At 38.6% G+C, this 27,170-nt stretch overlaps 1 protein-coding gene across 1 annotated transcript in view; it reads left to right on the top strand.

Annotated features, from left to right (window-relative positions):
* Nucleotides 1-4,391: 4,391 nt before the first annotated feature.
* The window catches only part of LOC130966569 (uncharacterized), a 47,344-nt gene continuing 24,565 nt past the window's right edge, over nucleotides 4,392-27,170 (top strand). Inside the window, exons 1-4 of the mRNA XM_057891383.1 lie at nucleotides 4,392-6,162; nucleotides 6,610-6,758; nucleotides 6,852-7,184; nucleotides 7,290-7,643. Of these exons, the coding sequence (XP_057747366.1) occupies nucleotides 4,392-6,162; nucleotides 6,610-6,758; nucleotides 6,852-7,184; nucleotides 7,290-7,643 (2,607 nt within the window). The remainder of the gene's footprint in view (nucleotides 6,163-6,609; nucleotides 6,759-6,851; nucleotides 7,185-7,289; nucleotides 7,644-27,170) is intronic.

Below are 27,170 nucleotides of genomic sequence, written 5' to 3'. Positions count from 1 at the left end.
AATTGTAGCTTGGTCACAATCCTCTCTTCGGTGATCTTGTCAGTTGCCTTCACTTCTTTGATATCAAGACTTGGTAGTTGTGTTATTGTTGGAGTGTTCTCTTCATCAAAAGCCTCTTGAATTGGTGGTTCAATGAGCCCTTCTTCTATGCAACTTTTTGCCTCACTTGAGTATGGACTTCCTTGATTGTCTTCTGATGAGCGGATAATTTATACGCTTTTTCGCATTGTTTTTAGGTAGTTTTTAGTATAATCTAGCTACTTTTAGGGGTGTTTTCATTAGTTTTTATGCTAAATTCACATTTCTTGACTTTACTATGAGCTTGTGTGTTTTTCTGTGATTTCAGGTAATTTCTGGCTAAAATTAAGAGACCTGAGCAAAACTCTGAAAAAAGGCTGACAAAGGACTGCTGATGCTGTTGGATTCTGACCTCCCTGCACTCGAAATGGATTTTCTGGAGCTACAGAACTTCAAATGGCACGGTCGCAATGGCGTTGGAAAGTAGACATCCAGAGATTTCCATCAATATATAACAGTTCATACTTTATTGATGCCAGGGCATCTAGGCCAGTTTCACTTACCTTTTCTTTACTGTTTTAAGGTAGTTTCATGCATTTTCCTAGTAAACAAGGCAAGTTTTGGGTGAAAATACACTTACATCTTCATTCAAGCAACTATTGTGACTTTTGCATGATTTCATGAGATTTTTGCCAGAATTACATGATATTTTAAGGATGCATAATCTCATGATTTTGGCTAGAGCTTTGATGCACTTTAATTGCTTGATTTCAGGACAAATGAAGCATGGAAGAATCACGTTAGCATTCACGTTAACTTAGTTAACGTGACTACTAACGTGAGATGGCAATTGGCTTGCAACGTTAATAAGAAAAGTGATCACCAATAACGCCTGCGAAGCCATTCATAGCCTACGTTAAGAGCCACGTTAACTAAGTTAACGTGATGCTTAACGTAGAAGAAAAAGAGGACCCCACGTTAATGAGAAACGTGAACTCCAATAACGTTGGAAAACTAGGTGATGCCCTACGTTAAGAGTCACGTTAACTAAGTTAACGTGAACTCTAACGTGGACGAGGATCAACAATGCCAACGTTAGTGACACTCACCTTTGTCACTAACTTTGGATCATTTGCATTGCCTACGTTAACTCTCACGTTAATTTTGTTAACGTGAAAGTTAACGTGGAGTGGGGTTCAAAGAACCAATGTTAGTGACACTCACTTTTGTCACTAACGTTGGAAGATGGCTTCATTACTACGTTAAGAGCCACGTTAACTTAGTTAAAGTGGGTTCTAACGTAGGGGCTTAACGCTCTCGAAGGTGATAGGTGCCCACGTTAAGAGCTACGTTAGCTAAGCTAACATGAGACCTAACGTAGGGGGCAAAAGGCAAGCAACGTTAATGGGAAAAGTGATTCCCATTAACGTTTGCGAAAATGGGCACAAGCAAACGTTAATGGGAAAAGTGAGTCCCATTAACGTTGGCCAAGAATTGAGAAGGAACGTTAAAAGTCTCGTTAAGACTTCTAACGTTGAGAATAACGTGGGCTTATAAAGGTGGAACGTTAGTGGAAAAGGTGAATGCCACTAACATTCTTGCACCCAGAATGGTATTCCACGATTAATCTCACTAAGTGCCCGAGCCTAAATTCATATTTCTCTGCAAGATGGGCCCACTAAAGATGAGAATTGCTTCAACTCAAGGTCCAAAGCCCACATCCAAGACTTGAAGAACTCACTAGAAGATCATGAAGAGTAGTATATATAGGAGTAGTTTTGAACTAGCTAGAGACTTTTGCACCTTGGAGAACTACTCTCTGCATATTTACTTTTCTGTACTTCTAGCATGGATTCTTCTTTTCTGCCATTTTTGATTTCTAGAGCTATGAACAACTAAACCCCTTTCATTGGGTTAGGGAACTCTGCTGTAATTTGATGGATCAATATTAGTTTTCATTCTTCTTCTTCTATCTTTTCTCTTGATTTTACTAGAAAGCTTTCAATCTTAATTCAATTGGTTAGTTATCTTGGAAAAGAAACTCTCCATAATTGGATCTCTTCAGAACCTTGGAAGAGGAATAAAGAGATCATGCTAGAATTGCTTTCTCATGCTGGACCAATTTGGGTTGGGATGGATATGTGACTATAATCCTACCAATACTTGAATTGGAAAATGTATGTGGTATAATCAGTGACCATACTTCATCTCTTCTCATGAGCAATTGACCAAGGAATTGGCTATTGATCAAGATTTGAGAGATTGGATTACCAAGGAATTGGGATTCAATCACTTAAGATTACCAAGGAGATCAATGAATGCATTGATTGAGGAAGAGATGAGAATGAACTTGATCTGGAGAATTGCAACATCTCTTAAACCCAATGATCTCCCCATTTCTGATCTTACCCATTCTCTTTAATTTCTGCCATTTACTTTTATGAGCATTACCCCAATTCCCCATTTATGATTCTGCACTTTAATTTCTGCTATTTACTTTCTAGTCATTTAAATTTCTGCATCTCAATCTAAATTCTGTTTAGCTCAACTAGCATATTCTTCTAACTAAAGTTGCTTGACCAATCAATCCTTGTGGGATTCGACTTCACTCTATAGTGAGTTTTACATGACGATAATTCGGTATACTTGTCGAAGGAAAATTTGTTGAGAGACAAGTTTCCACGCATCAAGTTTATGGCGCCGTTGTCGGGGATTGATTTTGAATCAACAATGATTAAGCTAGAAGATCACTAGATTGAGCATTTTTTTCTCGTTATTCTTTTCTATATTCAGTAATTTACCTTAGTTTGTTTTTTTTAATTTCTTCCTCACCCCCTATACCATCTCTATTTTCTGTTCTCTTTTGTTAGTTTATCATAATTCAGCTCACTAACCCACTAACTGTTTGATAAATTGCATCACTCACACTAACAATCATTCTAACAAAAATTGTTTTCACTATATCTCCTGTTGTGCATTCTGTTTGTTGTATGACAGGGAGAAGAGAAGGAATCTCAACATCCTTTGATTCAGAACCTGAGAGAACCCTTTGGAGACGAAAAAGAGAAGCAAGAGGAAAAAGAATTGTTGGTGCTGGGGAAGAGGAAAAGTATTTTGAACCCAATATGGAAGAGAATTTGGAGAACAATCATGAAGAAGAAGCTCATAATCATGCCAGAGAAGGCCATGCAAACCGGGTTGGGCATGAAAGGAGGGTCTTAGGATCCTATATCAATCCTAATCCAGGAAACTGTGGAAGCAGCATTCAGAAACCCACCATTCATGCCAACAATTTCGAGCTAAAGCCTCAGCTCATCACTTTGGTACAAAATAATTGCTCATTTGGAGGAGGTGCTCAAGAAGACCCTAACCAACACTTGACCACCTTCTTGAGGATTTGTGACACAGTGAAGACAAATGGAGTCCACCCGGATGTGTATAGGATGCTCTTGTTCCCCTTTTCACTCAAGGACAAGGCAACAAAGTGGCTTGAATCCTTCCCAAAAGAAAGCCTGACAGATTGGGAGGAGGTAGTGAACAAGTTTTTAGCAAGATTTTATCCCCCTCAAAAGATTAATAGGCTAAGAACTGAAGTGCAGACTTTCAGGCAACAAGATGGTGAGACACTTTATGAAGCATGGGAGAGATTCAAAGACTTGACAAGGAGATGCCCACCAGAGATGTTTAATGAGCGGGTTCAACTTCACATCTTCTATGAAGGTCTTTGCTATGAGTCAAAAAAGGCTGTAGATCATTCATCAGGAGGTTCTTTAAACAAGAAGAAAACCATTGAAGAAGCCATAGATGTCATTGTAATAGTTGCTGAGAATGACTACTTCTATACCTCTGAAAGAAGTAACACTAGAGGAGTAATGGAGCTGAACCACATGGATGCACTGTTAGCCCAAAACAAGATGATCACTAAGCAGCTAACAGATCTTACCAAGAAGGTGGAAGAGAACCAAGTTGCAGCAACCATCACCTCATCACCAATTCATGAAAGAGTAAACATAGGAGAAGAAGGTGACTGGGAGCAAGCCAACTATGTGGGAAATTCACCTAGACAAGTCCATGATCCATACTCTAAAACATACAACTCTGGATGGAGAAATCATCCCAACTTTGGATGGGGAAACCAACAAGACCAAGGACAAGATCCAAGACGTTCCAACTTCAACTCCAACAACAATGCCACTCATCAAAACACCTCACAGAGATATTACCAACATCCATCTAACCAACCCTCTCAACCACCTAATCTCAACCCACCATCATCCACGGATGATAGGCTTTCAAAGATTGAGGCTCTACTCAAAATTCTATGCAAAGATATTCAAGATAGTAAAGATTTCCGGGAAAAAGTGCAATCTAACATGCAGAATCAAGATGCTGCCATCAAGAAACAGGAAACACAGATTGAATTCCTATTCAAGCAAACCCCTGGGCACAACAATTGCAGCAATATTAACTCAATACCAAGGGAAGAATGTCAGGCCATCACCCTCAGGAGTGGGAAGGAATTGAAGGAGACCCACAAGAAACCACCAGAGAAGGAATTGGATGAAGAAAATAAGGGACATGAGGAATCTCACACCTCAATCCCCAAGTCACATCAAGAAAGAGAAGTGCCCAATCCATGCCTCTCAAAGGCCCCATACCCACAACAGTTGCAATTAAAGAAGAAGGGAGAGGACAATCAATTCTCAAGATTTTGGGAGATCTTCAAGAAATTACAAATAAACATACCCTTTGCTGAAGCCATCGAGCAAATGCCACTCTATGCCAAGTTCTTGAAGGAGTTGATGACCAAAAAGAGAAGCTGGAAGAATAATGAGACTGTGGTACTTACAGAAGAATGTAGCGCCATCATCCAACACAAATTGCCTCAAAAATTGAAGGATCCTGGGAGTTTCCAAATCCCTTGTATCATTGGAGAAATCACTGTGGAAAAGGCTTTATGTGATCTAGGAGGCAGCATAAATCTAATGTCTCTAGCAATGATGAAAAAGATGAAGATTGAAGAAGCCAAACCAACAAGAATGGCCCTCCAACTAGCAGACAGGTCATTCAAATTTCCCCATGGGGTACTAGAAGACTTGTTGGTGAAGGTGGGAGACTTTATTTTCCCAACAGATTTTATAGTACTAGACATGGAAGAAGGAGCTAAGACCTCCATCATCCTGGGGAGGCCATTTTTAGCCACTGCCAGAGCCATTATTGATGTCCAAAAGGGTGAACTTATCCTCAGATTACACGAGGAGAAAATGACATTGAATGTGTTTAAGGCCATGAGATACCCACATGACTTATTGGGAGAATGTATGAGGTTGGACTCAGTAGAAGCTTTGGTACAAGAAACTCTTGAAGAAGAGCTTGAAGCATCAACAGAAGAGGAGTTAGCAACAAGCGAAGAAGCTGCAGCCGCTGAAATACATGTTCAATGTGGGCTAGAAGAGAAGGAAGAAAGAAAAGAAGCACCCATATTGGAGCTTAAAGCACTGCCAACCACTCTCAAGTATGCATACTTGGGAGAAAATAAAAGCTATCCAGTAATCATAAATTCAGCTTTCAGCCAAGAACAAGAGGAAGAATTGCTTCAAGTCTTACGAAGGCATAAAGATGCAACTGGATGGACACTTGCTAACTTGAAGGGAATCAGTTCAGCCATATGCATGCATAAGATACTCCTAGAAGAAGGTGCCAGACCTTCCATTCAGCCCCAAAGAAGGTTAAATCCAGCAATGAAAGAAGTAGTGCAGAAAGAACTCATGAAGTTGTGGCAGGGAGGAGAAATCTATCCAATCTCAGACAGCCAATGGGTTAGTCCAGTTCAGGTGGTCCCCAAGAAGGGGGGAATCACTGTGGTGCCCAACGAAAGCAACGAGCTAATCCCTACAAGAACCATTACAGGCTGGAGAATGTGTGTTGACTACAGGAAGCTTAATGAGGCCACAAGAAAAGATCATTTCCTACTTCCCTTCATGGACCAAATGTTGGAAAGACTTGCGGGACATGCATATTATTATTTTCTATATGGGTATTCAGGATATAACCAAATAGTGGTTGATCCAAGAGACCAAGATAAAACATCATTCACTTGCCCATATGGAGTGTTTGCCTATAGGCGCATGCCATTCGGGCTATGTAATGCACCCGCAACCTTCCAACGTTGCATGCTCTCCATTTTTTCAGATATGATAGAGAAGTTCATTGAAGTTTTCATGGATGACTTCTCAGTATTTGGAGATTCCTTCCCTAGTTGCCTAACCCATCTTGCCTTGGTATTGAAAAGATGTCAAGAAACCAACTTAGTCTTGAACTGGGAAAAATGTCACATCATGGTGACAGAGGGAATAGTTCGGGCATGCTGGCTTTTATAGAAGGTTTATTAAAGATTTTTCAAAGATAGCCAAGCCCTTAAGCAATCCCTAATGTCTGATACACCATTTAATTTTGATGAGAAATGCATGCTAGCATTTAAAAACTTGAAAAAGAAATTGTCTTCTGCTCCTATCATTTTCCCACCTGATTGGAACTTACCCTTTGAATTGATGTGTGATGCATCTGATTTTGCACTTGGGGCCGTATTAGGGCAGAGGAAAGATAACTTAGTCCATGTGATATACTATGCTAGCAAAGTCTTCAATGATGCTCAAAGAAACTATACCACTACTGAAAAGGAGTTACTAGCAATAGTTTTTGCATGTGATAAGTTCAGATCATATCTCATTGGTGCTAAAGTGATTATTTTCACAGATCACACAGCACTTAGATATTTAGTTGCCAAGCAAGAATCAAAACCAAGACTAATAAGATGGATCTTATTGTTGCAGGAATTCAATATTGAAATCAGAGACAAGAAAGGAGTGGAGAACAAGGTAGCAGATCACTTATCCAGAATCCGTCATGAGGAAGGTGGAACACATGATACAAGTGAGAACGAACTCTTCCTTGATGAGCAATTAATGACAATTCACAAAGCACCATGGTTTGCAGACATTGCCAACTTCAAGGCAACCGGGGCTCTACCTCTAGGGATCAATAAACATCAAAAAAGAAAACTCATAAATGATGCAAAATATTTTGTCTGGGATGAGCCATATCTCTTCAAGAAGTGTTCAGATGGAATCCTTAGAAGATGTGTCTCGGAAGAAGAAGGACGAGAGGTCCTATAGAATTGCCACGGCTCATGCTATGAAGGCCATTTTGGAGGGGATAGAACTGCAGCAAAGGTGTTACAAAGCGGATTCTTTTGGCCCACCCTTTTCAAGGATGCTAAAGAACTAGTAAAGAGCTGCAATGAATGCCAAAGATCTGGAAACTTGCCCAAAGGAAATGAGATGCCACAAAATTTCATCTTGGAACTGGAACTGTTTGATGTGTGGGGAATCGATTTCATGGGACCATACCCAACCTCATATTCAAACAAGTACATCTTGGTAGCAGTGGATTACGTTTCCAAGTGTATAGAGGCTATTGCCACTCCAACGAATGATAATAAGATGGTCATGAACTTCCTCAGGAAGAATATCTTTAGCCGTTTTGGAGTCCCCCGAGCACTTATCAGTGATGGAGGGAGTCATTTTTGTAACAGACCACTAGAAGCTCTCCTCCTACGATATGGGGTAAAACATAAGGTTGCCACACCTTACCATCCCCAAACAAGTGGGCAAACTGAGATATCCAACCGAGAGCTAAAAAGAATTTTTGAAAAGACTGTGGGTGCATCAAGAAAGGATTGGGCGAAGAAGCTAGATGATGCTCTTTGGGCATACCGAACAGCATTCAAAACACCAATTGGAATGTCCCCATATCAACTGGTGTATGGGAAAGCTTGTCATTTACCGCTGGAGCTGGAACACAAAGCTCTCTGGGCTCTCAAGATACTAAATTTTGACAGCATTACTGCTGGTGCAAAGAGGATCTTGCAGCTGCAAGAGATGGAGGAATTTAGATCACAAGCCTATGAGAATGCCAAGATTTATAAAGTACTCCTCTACAATTCCAAATTGAGACTGTTCCCAGGAAAACTCAAATCAAGGTGGTCCGGACCTTTTCTTGTCACAAAAGTCTCGCCATATGGACACATAGAAATCATGGATGAAAGTTCAGAGAGGACTTTCACTGTGAACGGACAAAGGCTAAAGCATTATATGGGCAACATGGGGGAAAACCCCATAGTAAAGTATCATCTCAAGTAATGGAGGAATCGTCGAGCTAGCGACGCTAAAAGAGTGCTCTGTTGGGAGGCAACCCAACCTGAGGTAGTTTTCTTTTCATCTTCACTTCAATAAAGATCACAAGTTGTTTCCCCTGTATTGCGAGGAGCTAAGTTTGGTGTTCCACACCAAAACAATCCAAGAGTGAAAGTGTGATTCTAAGTTTGGTGTCCCACCAGAGATATTAGTTAGAATCACACTACATCCCCAAAAACACATTGCTAGCTCCAACCAATCAAGGGAATCACTTAGCTGTAGTTTAGTTTCCAGTTAAGAATTGTCTTGTTAACAACATGATATAAGGTTCTCTGCATGTTTGCAAACTTTTGTACTGGGTAAGGAACTAAGTTTGGTGTTCACACACCAAATTCAGTTCAGAAGTTCACAAGCATACATGCAAGCTAACTATTTCTCAAGTGCTTCGGGAACAAGCAACTTCCAATAACTTTGCAGGAACCTTATGAGGAAATGGTGCACCTTCATCCAAGGAGGTAAAGTAGCAAAGACTATGGATGATGACAAAGAGGAGGACAACTAGAAACCATCACTCGAAGGTTGTGTTGTTACTTAATTCCATATGCTGAGAATGTTAAAATTGGAAGTCCAATTGCACCTTTGATTAATAGTTGCTCGTTAGTTGAAACCTTTTCAATTCTGTCTTTAATTCTCCTTGTTTAAGTCTATGTTATTGAGCCTAATGTCTTGAATGTTCACTTGCACCTTTCTTACTTGTATGCTTTTCTCTTTAAGTTAATCAAAAAGAAAATGTTATGGAAAGAACAAGAATAGAGTCATTTTGTGAAGTGCATTCTAAGTGTTTGTGGTAGGATGATTAGTAAGCTAAGTTGGTTCACCAAAAAAGGAAAGAAAGCAACTATCCATCCTAAGTCATAAGTTTGAGACACATTCCTTGAAGCTAGCTAAATAATAAGATCCCAACAAGAAAAGAAAAAGAGTAATGAAAGTGAAAATAAGAAAGGGAACATAAAAAGGAACAATGCTAGGCACCAAGGGTTTTGAAACTGAGGCATGTGTCTGTGGTATTTATGTACAAGAGATATACTTGGATGAATAAGCTCTTAGGGGTGCCTTATCACTTGGTAACTTGGATTAACTAATCCGGGATTATCAGCTGAAAGTCCACTATCAAGAGTAACCCTTGTTACAGAGCACTTAGTAACCCAAAGAGGTGCTGGACACCAAGGTCTCAAGAAAGAAAGAATAACAAACCATGTGCCTGTGGTGTGTATGTATGAAGGAAAGAGACTTGAGGGAGTAAGTCCTTAGGGGTGTCTTAACACCTAGCACCTTAAAACCAACTGGTTTGGGAGTGTTGGCTGAAAGCTTATCATAAAAAGTCGCCCTCTTACAAAGCACCTAGCAAAAAGATAAATAAATTTTGAAAAGAAAAAAAAAGAAGGATCAATAAGAAAGAAGCCTCAAGGGATGCAATCAAGAGAGTGACTAGGGATTTGATAAAGGCTTGAAACCTAAAAGGAAAGAACCTAAGTTGCTATGCATGAAACTCCTTGAACCATGAATATTATTTCCATCTTATCTTCTTGTTCTTTTATTTCATTTTTCTTATGCTTCAGTACTTGCTTAGGGACAAGCAAGCTTTAAGTTTGGTGTTGTGATGTCAGGGCAACTAGGCCAGTTTCACTGACCTTTTCTTTACTGTTTTAGGGTAGTTTCATGCATTTTCCTAGTAAACAAGGCAAGTTTTGGGTGAAAATACACTTACACCTTCATTCAAGCAACTATTGTGAATTTTGCATGATTTCATGAGATTTTTGCTAGAATTACATGATATTTTAAGGATGCATAATCTCATGATTTTGGCTAGAGCTTTGATGCACTTTAATTACTTGATTTCAGGACAAATGACGCATGGAAGAATCACGTTAGCATTCACGTTAACTTAGTTAACGTGACTACTAATGTGAGATGGCAATTGGCTTGCAACGTTAATGAGAAAAGTGATCACCAATAACGCCTGCGAAGCCATTCATAGCCTACGTTAAGAGCCACGTGGTGCTTAACGTAGAAGAAAAAGTGGACCCCACGTTAATGAGAAATGTGAACTCCAATAACGTTGGGAAACTAGGCGATGCCCTACGTTAAGAGTCACGTTAACTAAGTTAACGTGAACTCTAACGTGGACGAGGATCAACAATGCCAACGTTAGTGACACTCACCTTTGTCACTAACGTTGGATCATTTGCATTGCCTACGTTAACTCTCACGTTAATATTGTTAACGTGAAAGTTAACGTGGAGTGGCGTTCAAAGAACCAACGTTAGTGACACTCACTTTTGTCACTAACGTTGGAAGATGGCTTTATTACTATGTTAAGAGCCACGTTAACTTAGTTAACGTGGGTTCTAATGTAGGGGCTTAATGCTCTCGAAGGTGATAGGTGCCCACGTTAAGAGCTACGTTAGCTAAGCTAACGTGAGACCTAACGTAGGGGGGCAAAAGGCAAGCAACGTTAATGGGAAAAGTGACTCCCATTAACGTTAATGGGAAAAGTGAGTCCCATTAACGTTGGCCAAGAATTGAGAAGGAACGTTAGGAGTCACGTTAAGACTTCTAACATTGAGAATAACGTGGGCATATAAAGGTGGAACGTTAGTGGAAAAGGTGAATGCCACTAACGTTCTCGCACCCAGAATGGTATTCCACGATTAATCTCACTAAGTGTCCGAGACTAAATTCATATTTCTCTGCAAGATGGGCCCACTAAAGATGAGAATTGCTTCAACTCAAGGTCCAAAGCCCACATCCAAGACTTAAGAACTCACTAGAAGATCATGAAGAGTAGTATATATAGGAGTAGTTTTGAACTAGCTAGAGACTTTTGCACCTTGGAGAACTACTCTCTGCATATTTACTTTTTTGTACTTCTAGCATGGATTCTTCTTTTCTGCCATTTTTTATTCCTAGAGCTATGAACAACTAAACCCCTTTCATTGGGTTAGGGAGCTCTGCTGTAATTTGATGGATCAACATTAGTTTCCATTCTTCTTCTTCTATCTTTTCTCTTGATTTTACTAGAAAGCTTTCAATCTTAATTCAATTGGTTAGTTATCTTGGAAAAGAAACTCTCCATAATTGGATCTCTTCGGAACCTTGGAAGAGGAATGAAGAGATCATGCTAGAATTGCTTTCTCTTGCTGGACCAATTTGGGTTGGGATGGATATGTGACTATAATCCTACCAATACTTGAATTGGGAAATGTATGTGGTATAATCAATGACCATACTTCATCTCTTCTCATGAGCAATTGACCAAGGAATTGGCTATTGATCAAGATTTGAGAGATGGGATTACCAAGGAATTGGGATTCAATCACTTAAGATTGCCAAGGAGATCAATGAATACATTGATTGAGGAAGAGATGCGAATGAACTTGATCCGGAGAAATGCAACATCTCCTAAACCCAATGATCTCCCCATTTCTGATCTTACCCATTCTCTTTAATTTCTGCCATTTACTTTTATGAGCATTACCCCAATTCCCCATTTAAGATTCTACACTTTAATTTCTGCTATTTACTTTCTAGTCATTTAAATTTCTGCATCTCAATCTAAATTCTGTTTAGCTCAACTAGCATATTCTTCTAACTAAAGTTGCTTGACCAATCAATCCTTGTGGGATTCGACCTCACTCTATAGGGAGTTTTACTTGATGATAATTTGGTATACTTGCCGAAGGAAAATTTGTTGAGAGACAAGTTTCCACGCATCATTTATTCGAGATTTGACGATGTAAACTGGCGCTCAACGCCAGCTCTATGCTGCATTCTGGAGTCAAACGCCAGAAACACGTCATGAACCAGAGTTGAACGGCAAAAACACGTTACAACTTGGCGTTCAACTCCAAGATAAGCCTCAGCTCGTGTAAAGATCAAGCTCAGCCCAAGCACACACCAAGTGGGCCCCAGAAGTGGATTTATGCATCAATTACTTACTTTTGTAAACCCTAGTAGCTAGTTTAGTATAAATAGAACCTTTTACTAGTGTATTATACGTCTTGGATTGTATTTTTTGATCTTTTGATCATATTTGGGGGCTGGCCATTCGGCCATGCCTGAACCTTCATCACTTATGTATTTTCAACGGTGGAGTTTCTACACACCATAGATTAAGGGTGTAGAGCTCTGCTGCACCTCGAGTTTCAATGCAATTACTACTATTTTCTATTCAATTCATTTTATTCTTGTTCTAAGATATTCGTTGCACTTCAACATGATGAATGTGATGATCCGTGACACTCATCATTATTCTCACCTATGAACGTATGACTGACAACCACTTCCGTTCTACCTTAGACTGGGCGCATATCTCTTGGATTCCTTAATCAGAATTTTCGTGGTATAAGCTAGAATTGATGGTGGCATTCATGGGAATCCGAAAAGTCTAACCTTGTCTGTGGTATTCCGAGTAGGATTCCGAGATTGAATGACTGTGACGAGCTTCAAACTCGCGATTGTTGGGCGTGATGACAAATGCAAAAGAATCAAGGGATTCTATTCCAACATGATCGAGAACCGACAGATGATTAGTCGTGCTGTGACAGAGCATTTAGACCATTTTCACTGAGAGGATGGGATGTAGCCATTGACAACGGTGATGCCCTACATACAGCTTGCCATGGAAAGGAATAAGAAGGATTGAAGGAAGATAGTAGGAAAGCAGAGATCCAACAGGGACAAGCACCTCCACGCACTTATCTGAAATTCCCACCATTGAATTACATGAGTAACTCTATCTTTATTTTCTGCTTATTTATTATTATTATTCGAAAACTCCATAACATTTACTATCCGCCTAACTGAGATTTACAAGATGACTATAGCTTGCTTCATACCAACAATCTCCGTGGGATCGACCCTTACTCACGTAAGGTATTACTTGAACGACCTAGTGCACTTGCTGGTTAGTTGTGCGGAGTTGTGACTAAGTGTGATTCACGTTTGAGAGCGCTACCAAGTTCTTGGCGCCATTGTTGATGATCACAATTTCGTGCACCAAGTTTTTGGCGCCGTTGCCAGGGATTGTTCGAGTTTGGACAACTGACGGTTCATCTTGTTGCTCAGCTTAGGTAATTTTCTTTTTATTTTCTTTTCAAAAAGTTTTCAAAAATATTTTTCAAAATTTCTCACCTGTTTTCAAAAATTTTCAGAGTTTTCAAGAATGAATCCTAGAGTTTCATATAACATGTTTTAGCTTGGCTGGCTATTAAGCCATGCTAACTCATAGGATTTTGATTGAAGACTATGAATTCATTACTTCCTTTTTCCAAAATATTTTTTCGAAAAATTTATTAAGAAAATACAAATAAAATCATAAAAACCAAAAATATTTTTTGTTTCTTGTTTGAGTTTTGTGTCATGTTTTAAGTTTGGTGTCAATTGCATATTTATCTTGTCCTTGCATTTTTCGAAAATTCATGCATTCATAGTGTTCTTCATGATCTTCAAGTTGTTCTTGGTAAGTCTTCTTGTTTGATCATGATGTTTTCTTGTTTTGTGTCTTTTATTGTTTTTCATGTGCATCTTTGCATTCATATTGTCTAAGCATTAAAGATTTCTAAGTTTGGTGTCTTGCATGTTTTCTTTACATTAAAACTTTTTCAAAAATATGTTCTTGATGTTCATCATGATCTTCAAAGTGTTCTTGGTGTTCATCTTGACATTCATAGTATTCTTGCATGCATTATGTGTTTTGATCCAAAATCTTCATGTTTTGGGTCATTTTTAAGTTTTTCTCTCTCATCATTAAAAATTCAAAAATAAAAAATATCTTTTTCTTTTTTCTCTCAAAATTTCGAAAATTTGGGTTGACTTAGTCAAAAAATTTTAAAATTAGTTGTTTCTTGTAAGTCAAGTCAAATTTTCAAATTTTAAAATTCTTATCTTTTCAAAACTTTTTCAAAAATCAAATCTTTTTTATTTTCCTTATTAATTTTCGAAAATTCTTTAAAATATGTTTCAAAAATCTTTTTCTTAATTTTATCTTTATTTTCAAAATTACACTAACAATTAATGTGATTGATTCAAAAATTTGAAGTTTGTTACTTTCTTGTTAAGAAAGGCTCAATCTTTAAATTATAGAATCATATCTTTTAGTCTTTTGTTAGTTAAGTAATTAATTTTAATTTTGAAAATTAAATCTTTTTCAACCATATTTTTTTATCATATTTTTTTTATCATATCTCTTATATCATATCTTTTTCAAAATTTTATTTTTTTCAAAATAAATTTGATTTCAAAATATCTTATCAAACTTCTTATCTTCTTATCTTTTCAAATTTGATTTTAATATCTTTTTCAACTAACTAATTAACTTTTTGTTTGTTTCTTATCTTTTTCAAAACCACCTAACTACTTTTCCCTTTCTACTTTTCGAAAATATCTCATCCCTTTTTCAAAATTCTTTTTAAATTAACTAATTGTTTTAAATTTTAATTTTAATTCTATCTCACCTTTAATTTTCGAAAATCACTAACTACTTTTTCAAAATTTATTTTCGAAATTCCTTCCCTCTCCTCTTCTTCTATTTATTTATTTATTCACTGACACTTCTCTTCATTTCAAATTACTGCCTCTATCCTCACCCTTGTGTTTGGATTCTCCATTCTTCTTCACTCTTATTCCCTTTCTTCTTCACTCTTATTCCCTTTCTTCTTCTACTAATAATAAGGAACTTCTTTACTGTGACATAGAGGATTCCTCTTCTTTTTTTGTTCTCTTCTCTTTCATATGAGCAGGAACAAGGAAAAAGGCATTCTTGCTGAAATTTTCGAACAAGAAAAGGAGATGGCAGCCGAACCCAACAACAATAATGTAAGAAGGATGCTTGGTGATTATACTACACCTACTTCCAAGTTTGATGGAAGAAGCATCTCAATTCCTGCCATTGGAGCAAACAATTTTGAGCTGAAACCTCAACTAGTTGCTCTAATGCAACAAAACTGCAAGTTTCATGGACTTCCATCAGAAGATCCCTACCAGTTTTTAACTGAGTTCTTGCAGATCTGTGAGACTGTAAAGACGAATCGAGTAGATTCTGAAGTTTACAGGCTCATGCTTTTCCCTTTTGCTGTAAGAGACAGAGCTAGAACATGGTTGGATTCACAACCTAAGGATAACCTGGACTCCTAGGATAAGCTGGTCACGGCCTTCTTGGCTAAATTCTTTCCTCCTCAAAAACTGAGCAAGCTTAGATTGGATGTTCAGACATTCAAACAAAAAGATGGTGAATCCCTCTATGAAGCTTGGGAAAGATACAAGCAGATGACCAAAAGGTGTCTTTCTGACATGCTTTCAGAATGGACCATTCTGGATATATTCTATTATGGTCTGTTTGAGTTCTCTAAGATGTCACTAGACCATTCTGTAGGTGGATCCATTCACCTAAAGAAAATGCCTACAGAAGCTCAAGAACTTATTGACATGGTTGCAAATAACGAGTTCATGTACACTTCTGAGAGGAATTCCGTGAATAATGGGACGCCTCAAAGGAAGGGAGTTCTTGAAATTGATGCTCTGAACGCCATATTGGCTCAAAACAAAATGTTGACTCATCAAGTCAACATGATTTCTCAAAGTCTGAATGGATGGCAAAATGCATCCAACAGCACTAAAGAGGCATCTTCTGAAGAAGAAGCTTATGATCCTAAAAACCCTGCAATGGCAGAGGTAAATTATATGGGTGAACCTTATGGAAACACCTATAATTCATCATGGAGAAATCATCCAAATTTCTCATGGAAGGATCAAAAAAAGCCTCAACAAGGCTTTAATAATGGTGGAAGAAATAGGCTCAGCAATATCAAGCCTTATCCATCATCTTCTCAGCAACAGACAGAGAATTATGAATAGAATACCTCTAACTTAGCAAATTTAGTCTCTGATCTGTCTAAGGCCACTTTAAGTTTCATGAATGAAACAAGGTCCTCCATCAGAAATCTGGAGGCACAAGTGAGCCAGCTGAGTAAGAAAATCACTGAAACCCCTCCTAGTACTCTCCCAAGCAATACTGAAGAAAATCCAACAAGAGAGTGCAAGGCGATTGATATAATCAATATGGCCAACCCTAGAGAGGAAGGAGAGGACGTGAATCCCAATGAGGATGACCTCATGGGACGTCTCTCAAGCAAGAAGGAGTTCACTATTGAGGACCCACGGGAATCTGAGGCCCATATAGAGACCATAGAGATTCCATTAAACCTCCTTCTGCCATTCATGAGCTCTGAAGACTATTCTTCCTCTGAAGAGGATGAAGATGTAACTGGAGAGCAAGTTGCTCAATATCTAGGAGCTATCATGAAACTGAATACCAAGTTATTTGGTAATGAGACTTGGGAAGGTGAACCTCCCTTGCTCATTAGTGAACTAGATACCTGGGTTCAGAAAACTTTACCTTAAAAGAGACAAGATCCTGGCAAATTCGTAATACCCTGTAACATAGGCACCATGACCTTTGAGAAAGCTCTGTGAGACCTAGGGTCAGGCATAAATCTTATGCCACTCTCTATAATGGAGAAACTGGGGATCATTGAGGTACAGCCTGCCTTATTCTCATTACAATTGGCAGACAAGTCAGTAAGACAAGCTTATGGATTAGTAGAGGACGTGTTAGTAAAGGTTAAAGACCTTTACATTCCTGCTGATTTCATAATCTTAGACACTAGGAAGGAGGAGGATGAATACATCATCCTTGGAAGACCTTTCCTAGCCACAGCAGAAGCTGTGATAGATGTTAACAGAGAAAAATTAGTCCTTCAACTGAATGGGGACTACCTTGTGTTTAAGGCACACGACTATCCTTCTGTAACAAGGGAGAGTAAGCATGCAGAGCTTCTCTCAGTACAAAATCAAATAGAGCCCCTACAGTCAAACTCTAAGTTTGGTGTTGGGAAGCCACAACCAAACTCTAAGTTTGGTGTTGAATCCCTGATGAGCGGATAATTTATACGCTTTTTGGCATTGTTTTTAGGTGGTTTTTAGTAAGTTCAAGCTACTTTTAGGGATGTTTTCATTAGTTTTTATGTTAAATTCACATTTCTAGACTTTACTATGAGTTTGTGTGTTTTTCTGTGATTTCAGGTAATTTCTGGCTGAAATTGAGGGACTTGAGCAAAACTCTGAAAAAGGCTGACAAAAGGACTGTTGATGCTGTTGGAATCTGACCTCCCTGCACTCAAAATGAATTTTCTGGAGCTACAGAACTCCAAATGGCGTTGGAAAGTAGACATCCAGAGCTTTCCAGCAATATATAATAGTCCATACTTTATTCGGGAATTGACGACGTAAAGTGGCGCTCAACGCCAAGTACATGCTGCTGTCTGGAGTCAAACGCCAGAAACACGTCACAACCCGGAGTTGAACGCCAGAAACACGCTATAACTCAGCGTTCAACTCCAAAGGAAGCCTCAGCTCGTGGATAGATCAAGCTCAGCCCAAACACACACCAAGTGGGCCTCGGAAGTGAATTTATGCATCAATTACTTACCTCTGTAAACCCTAGTAGCTAGTTTAGTATAAATAAGACATTTTACTAGTGTATTAGTCGTCTTTTGACCACGTTTCATATTTGGTTTCAGTTTTGTTTTATTCTTCATCTTAGGAGGCCATTGATCACGTTTTGGGGGCTGGCCATTCGGCCATGCCTGAACCTTTCACTTATGTATTTTCAACGGTGGAATTTCTACACACCATAGATTAAGGGTGTGGAGCTCTGCTGTACCTCAAGTTTCAATACAATCACTATTATTTTCTATTCAATTCTCTTTTATTCTTATTCTAAGATATATGTTGTACTTCAACTTGATGAATGTGATGATCCGTGACACTCATCATCATTCTCACCTATGAACGCGCGTGACTGACAACCACTTCCATTCTACCTTAGGCCGGGCGCATATCTCTTAGATTCCCCAATAGAATCTTCGTGGTATAAGCTAGATAGATGGCAGCATTCATGGGAATCCGGAAAGTCTAACCTTGTCTGTGGTATTCCGAGTAGGATTCCGGGAATCCGGAAAATCTAACCTTGTCTGTGGTATTCCGAGTAGGATTCTGGGATTGAATGACTGTGACGAGCTTCAAACTCCTGAAGGCTGGGCGTTAGTGACAGACGCAAAAGAATCAAGGGATTCTATTCCAACCTGATTGAGAACCGACAGATGATTAGCCGTGCTGTGACAGAGCATAGGACCATTTTCACTGAGAGGATGGGATGTAGCCATTGACAACGGTGATGCCCTACATACAGCTTGCCATGGAAAGGAGTAAGAAAGATTGGATGAATGTAATAAGAAAGTAGAGATTCGAGAGGAGCACAGCATCTACATATGCCTATCTGAAATTCCCACCATGGAATTATATGAGTAACTATTTACTATTTTATTTTCTGTTTATTATTTATTTTCGAACTTAACATAAACCATTTAATCTGCCTAACTGAGATTTACAAGGTAACCATAGCTTGCTTCATACCAACAATCACTGTGGGATTGACCCTTACTCACGTAAGGTATTACTTGGATGACCCAGTACACTTGCTGGTTAAGTTGAACGGAGTTGTGATCACACGTGCCATTACCAGGGATTATTAAGATCCCAATTCATCATACCATGATCTCTTTGGGGTATTTCTGATAGAGCCAATATTTAAATTTCATACAAGTACAAAGAGACCAACTTTGAGGATCACAATTTCGTCCACCATGTTTTTGGCGCCGTTGCCGAGGATTGTTCAAGTTTGGACAACTGACGGTTCATCTTGTTGCTCAGATAAGGTAATTTTCTTTTAAAAAAATTTTCAAAAATCTTTTTCAAAAATTTTTCTTTTCTTTTTCGTTTTTCCAAACTTTATTTTCAAAAAAATTAATAAAAATCCAAAAAAATAATAAAATCATAAAATTCAAAAATATTTTGTGTTTCTTATTTGAGTCTTGAGTCAATTTTTAAGTTTGGTGTCAATTGCATGTTTTAAAAATTTTACTTGCATTTTTCGAAAATTCCATGCATTCATAGTGTTCTTCATGATCTTCAAGTTGTTCTTGACAAGTCTTCTTGTTTGATCTTGATGTTTTCTTGCTTTGTGTTGTTTGTTGTTTTTCATATGCATTTTTCGTTTGTTAGAGTCCATGCATTAAAGATTTCTAAGTTTGGTGTCTTGCATGTTTTCTTTGCATCAAAAATTTTTCAAAAATATGTTCTTGATGTTCATCATGATCTTCATAGTGTTCTTGGTGTTCATCTTGACATTCATAGTGTTCTTGCATGCATTAAGTGTTTTGATCCAAATTTTTCATGTTTTGGGTCATGTTTGTGTTTTTCTCTCTCATAATTAAAAATTCAAAAATCAAAAATATATCTTTTCCTTTTTTCTCTCCAAATTTTCGAAATTTTGGGTTGACTTGGTCAAAAATTTTTAAAATTAGTTATTTCTTACAAGTCAAGTCAAATTTTCAATTTTAAAAATCTTATCTTTTCAAAATCTTTTTCTTATCTTTATATCTAATTTTCGAAATTACACTAACAAGTAATATGATTGATTCAAAAAAATTTGAAGTTTGTTACTTTCTTGTTAAGAAAGGTTCAATCTTTAAATTCTAGAATCCTATCTTTTAGTTTCTTGTTAGTTAAGTAATTAATTTTAATTTTAAAAAAATTAAATCTTTTTATCTTTTATCATATCTTTTTCAAAAATTTTATCTTTTTCAAATTTTTGATTTCAACATATCTTATCTATCTTCTTATCATCTTATCTTTTCAAATTTGATTTTAATATCTTTTTCAACTAACTATTTGACTTTTTGTTTGTTTCTTATCTTTTTCAAAACCACCTAACTACTTTTCCCTCTTCAATTTTCGAAAATACCTCTCTCTTTTTTAAAAAAATTCTTTTTAATTGTTTTAAATTTTAATTTTAATTATATCTTATATTTAATTTTCGAAATTACTAACCCCTTTTCAAAAAATTAATTTTCGAATCCCTTCTCCTCTTCTATTTAATTATTTATTTACTAACACTTCTCTTCACCTCTCTTCATCTAAAAATCCGAACCCATTCTTCTTCACTCTTCTCCCCTTTCTTCTTCTACTAACATAAAGGAATCTCTATACTGTGACATAGAGGATTCCTCTTCTTTTCTTGTTTTCTTCTCTTTCATATGAGCAGGAACAAGGAAAAAGGCACTCTTGTTGAAATTGATCCCGAACCTGAAAGGACTATGAAGAGGAAACTAAGAGAAGCTAAATTACAACAATCTAAAAATAACCTTTCAGAAATATTAAAACAAGAGAATGAGATGGCAGCCGAACCCAACAACAATAATGCAAGGAGAATGCTTGGTGACTTCACAAAACCAACGTCCAAATTTGATGGAAGAAGCATATCCATTCCTGCCATTGGAGCCAACAATTTTGAGCTTAAGCCTCAACTAGTTGCTTTAATGAAACAGAACTGCAAGTTTTATGGACTTCCATCTGAAGATCCTTACCAGTTTTTAACTGAGTTCTTTCAGATTTGTGAGACTGTAAAGACGAATGGAGTTGATCCTGAAGTCTACAGACTCATGCTTTTCCCTTTTGCTGTAAGAGACAGAGCTAGAATATGGTTGGATTCACAACCTAAGGATAGCCTGGACTCCTGGGATAAGCTGGTCACGGCTTTCTTGGATAAATTCTTTCCTCCTCAAAAGCAGAGCAAGCTTAGAGTGGATGTTCAGACCTAACAAAAAGATGGTGAATCCCTCTATGAAGCTTGGGAAAGATACAAGCAGTTGACCAAAAGGTGTCCATCTGACATGTTTTCAGAATGGACCATATTAGATATATTCTATTATGGTCTATCTGAGTTTTCGAAAATGTCATTGGACCATTCTGCAGGTGGATCTATTCACCTGAAGAAAACGCCTGAAGAGGCTCAAGAACTCATTGACATGGTTGCAAATAACCAATTCATGTACACTTCTGAGAGGAATTCTGTGAATAATGGGACGCCTCAAAGGAAGGGAGTTCTTGAAATTGATACTCTGAATGCCATATTGGGAAAGTGAACCTCCCTTGCTCATTAATGAACTAGATACCTGGATTCAGCAAATTTTACCTCAAAAGAGACAAGATCCTGGCAAGTTCTTAATACCTTGTACCATAGGCACCATGGCCTTTGAAAAAGCTCTATGTGATATGGGGTCAGGGATAAATCTTATGCCACTCTCTGTAATGGAGAAGCTGAGGATCATTGAGGTACAACTTGCCTTGTTCTCATTACAATTGGCAGACAAGTCATTGAGACAAGCTTATGGAATAGTAGAGGACGTGTTAGTAAAGGTTGAAGGCCTTTACATCCCTGCTGATTTCATAATCTTAGACACTAGGAAGGAAGAGGATGAATGTATCATCCTTGGAAGACCTTTCCTAGCTACAGCAGGAGCTGTGATAGATTTCAATAGAGGTGAATTAGTCCTTCAATTGAATGGGGACTACCTTGTGTTTAAGGCACATGGCCATCCCTCTGTGACAAAAGAGAGTAAGCATGAAGAGCTTCTCTCAGTTCAGAGTCAAGAAGAGCCCCCACAGTCAAACTCTAAGTTTGGTGTTGGGACTATACAACATTGACCTGATCACTGATGAGCGGATAATTTATACGCTTTTTGGCATTGTTTTTAGTATGTTTTTAGTATGATTTAGTTAGTTTTTAGTATATTTTTATTAGTTTTTAATTAAAATTCACTTTTCACGACTTTACTATGAGTTTGTGTGTTTTTCTGTGATTTCAGGTATTTTCTGGCTGAAATTGAGGGTCCTGAGCAAAAATCTGATCCAGAGACCAAAAAGGACTGCAGATGCTGTTGGATTCTGACCTCCCTGCACTCGAAGTGGATTTTATGGAGCTACAGAAGCCCAATTGGCGCGCTCTCAACGGCATTGGAAAGTAGACATCCTGGGCTTTCCAGCAATATATGATAGTCCATACTTTGCCCAAGATTTGATGGCCCAAACCAGCGTAGCAATTCGGCCTCAGAAATTCCAGCGTTAAACGCCGGAACTGGCATAAAACTTGGAGTTAAACGCCCAAACTGGCATGAAAGCTGGCGTTTAACTCCAGAAAAGGTCTCTACACGAAAATGCTTCATTGCTCAGCCCAAGCACACACCAAGTGGGCCCGGAAGTGGATTTTTCTGTCATTTACACAATTCTGTAAACCTTAGGATACTAGTTCACTATTAATAGGACCTTTTGACATTGTTCCTGTACCTCATGACATTTTTACACGTTTCATTGTATACTTTCCACGGCATGAGTCTCTAAACCCCATGGTTGGGGGTGAGGAGCTCTGCTGTGTCTTGATGGATTAATGCAATTACTACTGTTTCTTATTCAATCATGCTTGCTTCCATTCTAAGATATCACTTGTTCTTAACCCGGATGAATGTGATGATCTGTGACACTCATCATATTCTCAATTATGAACGTGTGCCTGACAACCACCTCCGTTCTACCTTAGATTGAGTAGATATCTCTTGGATTCCTTAACCAGAATCTTCGTGGTATAAGCTAGAACTGATGGCGGCATTCAAGAGAATCCGGAAGGTCTAAACCTTGTCTGTGGTATTCTGAGTAGGATTCAATGACTGAATGACTGTGACGTGCTTCAAACTCCTGAAGGCGGGGCGTTAGTGACAGACGCAAAAGAATCACTGGATTCTATTCCGGCCTGATTGAGAACCGACAGATGGATAGCCGTGCCGTGACAGGGTGCGTTGAACATTTCCAATGAGAGGATGGGAGGTAGCCACTGACAACGGTGAAACCCTACATACAGCTTGCCATGGAAGGAGCCTTGCGTGTTTGATGAAGAGGACAGTAGGAAAGCAGAGATTCAGAAGATGGAGCATCTCCAAAACCTCAACCTATTCTCTATTACTGCATAACAAGTACTTATTTCATGTTCTTTTGCTTTTTACAATCAATCTTGATAATTTCTGATATCCTGACTAAGATTTACAAGATAACCATAGCTTGCTTCAAGCCGACAATCTCCGTGGGATCGACCCTTGCTCACGCAAGGTATTACTTGGACGACCCAGTGCACTTGCTGGTTAGTTGTGCGGGATTGCAAAAGTGTGATTGCAATTTCGTGCACCAAGTTTTTGGCGCCGTTGCCGGGGATTGTTCGAGTTTGGACAACTGACGGCTTATCTTGTTGCTTAGATTAGGACTGTTTTATTTTGTTGGTTTAGAGTCTTTTAGTTGAGACTAGTTTCACATTTTAAGTTTGGTGTCAATTGCATGCTTTTGTTTTTCTTTTGATTTTCGAATTTTGCATGTTCTTAGTCCCTTTTTGATTCATAAAAATTCTAAGTTTGGTGTCCTCTTTGTGTTTTTCCTTTCAAAATTTTCGAAAAAATTAGTATTTGATTTTCTAAAATTTTAAGTTTGGTGTCTTTTTGTGTTTTTCTCTTTCCTCTTTTCAAAAATCAAATCTTTTTCATAAAAATTTTTCAATCATATCTTTTTAATTGCTATTTTCAAAATCTTTTTAATTAACTAATTGATTCAGTTCTCAATTTGCTTTGATCTTATTTTATTTGTAATTTTCGAATTTTTATTTTAGTTTTCTTTTGTTTTATTTTATTTTATTTTATTTTATTTTCGGTTAATTCAAAAAAAAAAGCAAAAACAAAATTTATCCATTTGCAATTATTATCATTTCCCTCTTGTCCATTATGGACTTAGTGGGGTTAATCAGTCCAAAAGGACTCTGGGGTCATATGCTAACCCCATTACAGCTGCATATGGGAGTAGCATCTGTACACCTCCCATCAAAGCAAGCAGCTTTGAGCTAAATCCTCAACTCATTATCATAGTGCAGCAAAATTGCCAGTATTTCGGTCTTCCACAGGAAGAACCTACTGAGTTTCTGGCACAGTTCTTACAAATTGCTGACACAGTACATGATAAAGAGGTAGATCAGGATGTCTACAGACTATTACTGTTTCCATTTGCTGTAAAGGATCAAGCTAAAAGGTGGTTGATAACCAACCTACAGCAAGCATAAAGACATGGAAACAGTTGTCAGACAAATTCCTGAATCATTTTTACCCTCCAAAGAGGATGACACAGCTAAGGCTGGACATCCAAGGCTTTAAACAAGAGGATAATGAATCCCTTTATAATGCCTGGGAGAGGTATAGAGGTATGCTTAGAAAATGCCCCTCTGAAATGTTTTCAGAGTGGGTACAGTTAGACATCTTCTACTATGGGCTTACAGAAAAAGCTCAGATGTCTTTAGACCACTCAGCTGGTGGATCCATACACATGAGGAAGACAATTGAAGAAGCTCAAGAGCTTATAGACACGGTTGCTAGAAACCAATACTTATATTCTAGCAATGAATTCGTTCCAAAGGAGGAAGTCATGGCATTAGTCACTGATCCTAATCCTCAAGAACAGATGAATGAGCTTAATCAACAATTGCTCCTGATGACTGAACAGTTAGCAGAATTTAAAGAAATGCTCCATGATACTAAGGTTGCTAACAAGAGCATAGAACTGCAGTTGAATCAAGCAAAACAGCAAATATCTAAACAGATAATAGAGGAATGTCAAGCAGTTCAACTGAGGAGTGGGAAGACACTGAATAACACTGCTCAAAAGAGCAAAAAGCCAAACAAGGAACAATTGACAGAGGATAACCAACCCACTGTTCAAAATCCCTCTGAGGACAGTAAGAGCCCAGAGAGGAATGTTATTGGCGTTCAAACGCCAGAAAGGGAAGGAAAGCTGGCGTTAAACGCCCATTCCTTGCCCAGTTCTGGCGTTCAAACGCCAGAAAAGGGGGAAAAGCTGGCGTTTAACGCCTATTTTCCACCCATTCCTGGCGTTCATACGCCAAGGGGAGATCAGACACCTGAGAGTGCTGACAGTAATCCCTCTAACAAGGCTTCTTCAACCACTTCTGTAAGGAATAAACCTGCAGCATCTAAGGTTGAGGAATATCAAGCCAAGATGCCTTATCCTCAGAAACTCCGCAAGGCGGAACAGGATAAGCAATTTGCCCGCTTTGCAGACTATCTAAGGACTCTTGAAATAAAGATTCCGTTTGCAGAGGCACTTGAGCAAATACCTTCTTATGCTAAGTTCATGAAAGAGATCTTAAGTCATAAGAAGGATTGGAGAGAAACTGAAAAAGTGTTTCTCACTGAAGAATGCAGTGCAATCATTCTGAAAAGCTTACCAGAAAAGCTTCAATATCCTGGAAGCTTTATGATACCATGCACATTAGAGGGCGCTTGCACCAAGACAGCCCTATGTGATCTTGGAACAAGCATCAATATAATACCTGCATCCACTATCAGAAAGCTTGGGTTGGCTGGAGAAGTCAAACCAACCAGAATATGCCTCCAACTCGCTGATGGCTCCATTAAACACCCATCAGGCATAATAGAGGACATGATTGTCAAGGTTGGGCCATTTGCTTTTCCAACTGACTTTGTGGTGCTGGAAATGGAGGAGCACAAGAGTGCAACTCTCATTCTAGGAAGACCTTTCCTAGCAACTGGACGAACTCTCATTGATGTACAAAGAGGGGAAGTAACCCTCAGAGTCAATAAGGATGAGTTCAAGTTGAATGCTGTAAAAGCTATGCAGCATCCAGACACACCAGATGACTGCATGGGCGCTGACATTATTGACTCTCTGGTAGAAGAGATCAATATGGCTGAAAGCCTAGAATCAGAGCTTGAGGACATCTTCAAAGATGCTCAACCTGATCAAGAAGAACTAGAGGAAGCAAAGGAATTTTCGAAAATTCCTCAGGAGGAGGATAAACCTCCCAAACCTGAACTCAAACCTCTACCACCATCCCTGAAGTACGCATTTCTGGGAGAGGGTGACACTTTTCCAGTGATTATAAGCTCTGCTTTAAATCCACAGGAAGAGGAAGCACTGATTCAAGTGCTAAGGACACACAAGACAGCTCTTGGGTGGTCCATAAGTGATCTTAAGGGCATTAGCCCAGCTAGATGCATGCACAAGATCCTGTTGGAGGATAATGCCAAACCAGTGGTTCAACCACAGAGGAGGCTAAATCCTGCCATGAAGGAGGTGGTGCAGAAAGAGGTCACTAAATTACTAGAGGCTGGGATTATTTATCCTATTTCTGATAGCCCCTGGGTGAGCCCTGTCCAAGTTGTTCCCAAAAAGGGAGGCATGACAGTGGTTCATAATGAGAAAAATGAACTGGTTCCTACAAGAACAGTCACAGGGTGGCGCATGTGTATTGACTACAGAAGGCTCAATACAGCCACCAGAAAGGATCATTTTCCTTTACCATTCATAGACCAAATGCTAGAAAGATTAGCTGGTCATGATTACTACTGCTTTCTGGATGGCTATTCAGGCTACAACCAAATTGCAGTAGATCCTCAGGACCAAGAGAAGACAGCATTTACTTGCCCTTCTGGCGTGTTTGCCTACAGAAGGATGCCTTTTGGTCTGTGCAATGCACCTGCAACCTTTCAGAGGTGCATGCTCTCTATCTTCTCAGATATGGTAGAGAAATTTCTGGAAGTCTTCATGGATGACTTCTCAGTATATGGAGACTCATTCAGCTCCTGTCTTAACCACCTATCACTTGTCCTGAAAAGGTGCCAAGAGACTAACCTGGTTTTAAACTGGGAGAAATGTCACTTTATGGTGACTGAAGGAATTGTCCTTGGGCATAAAATTTCAAGCAGGGGAATAGAGGTAGATAAGGCAAAGGTAGAGGTAATTGAAAAATTACCACCACCTGCCAATGTTAAGGCAATCAGAAGCTTTCTGGGGCATGCAGGATTCTACAGAAGGTTTATAAAGGATTTTTCGAAAATTGCAAAACCTCTGAGTAATCTGCTAGCTGCTGACACA

This window comes from Arachis stenosperma, chromosome 3, assembly GCF_014773155.1.
Source record: "Arachis stenosperma cultivar V10309 chromosome 3, arast.V10309.gnm1.PFL2, whole genome shotgun sequence".
NCBI lineage: Eukaryota > Viridiplantae > Streptophyta > Magnoliopsida > Fabales > Fabaceae > Arachis > Arachis stenosperma.
The sequence above is the reverse complement of the archived record's forward strand: the minus strand, read 5'-3'. Positions and strand labels throughout refer to the sequence as shown.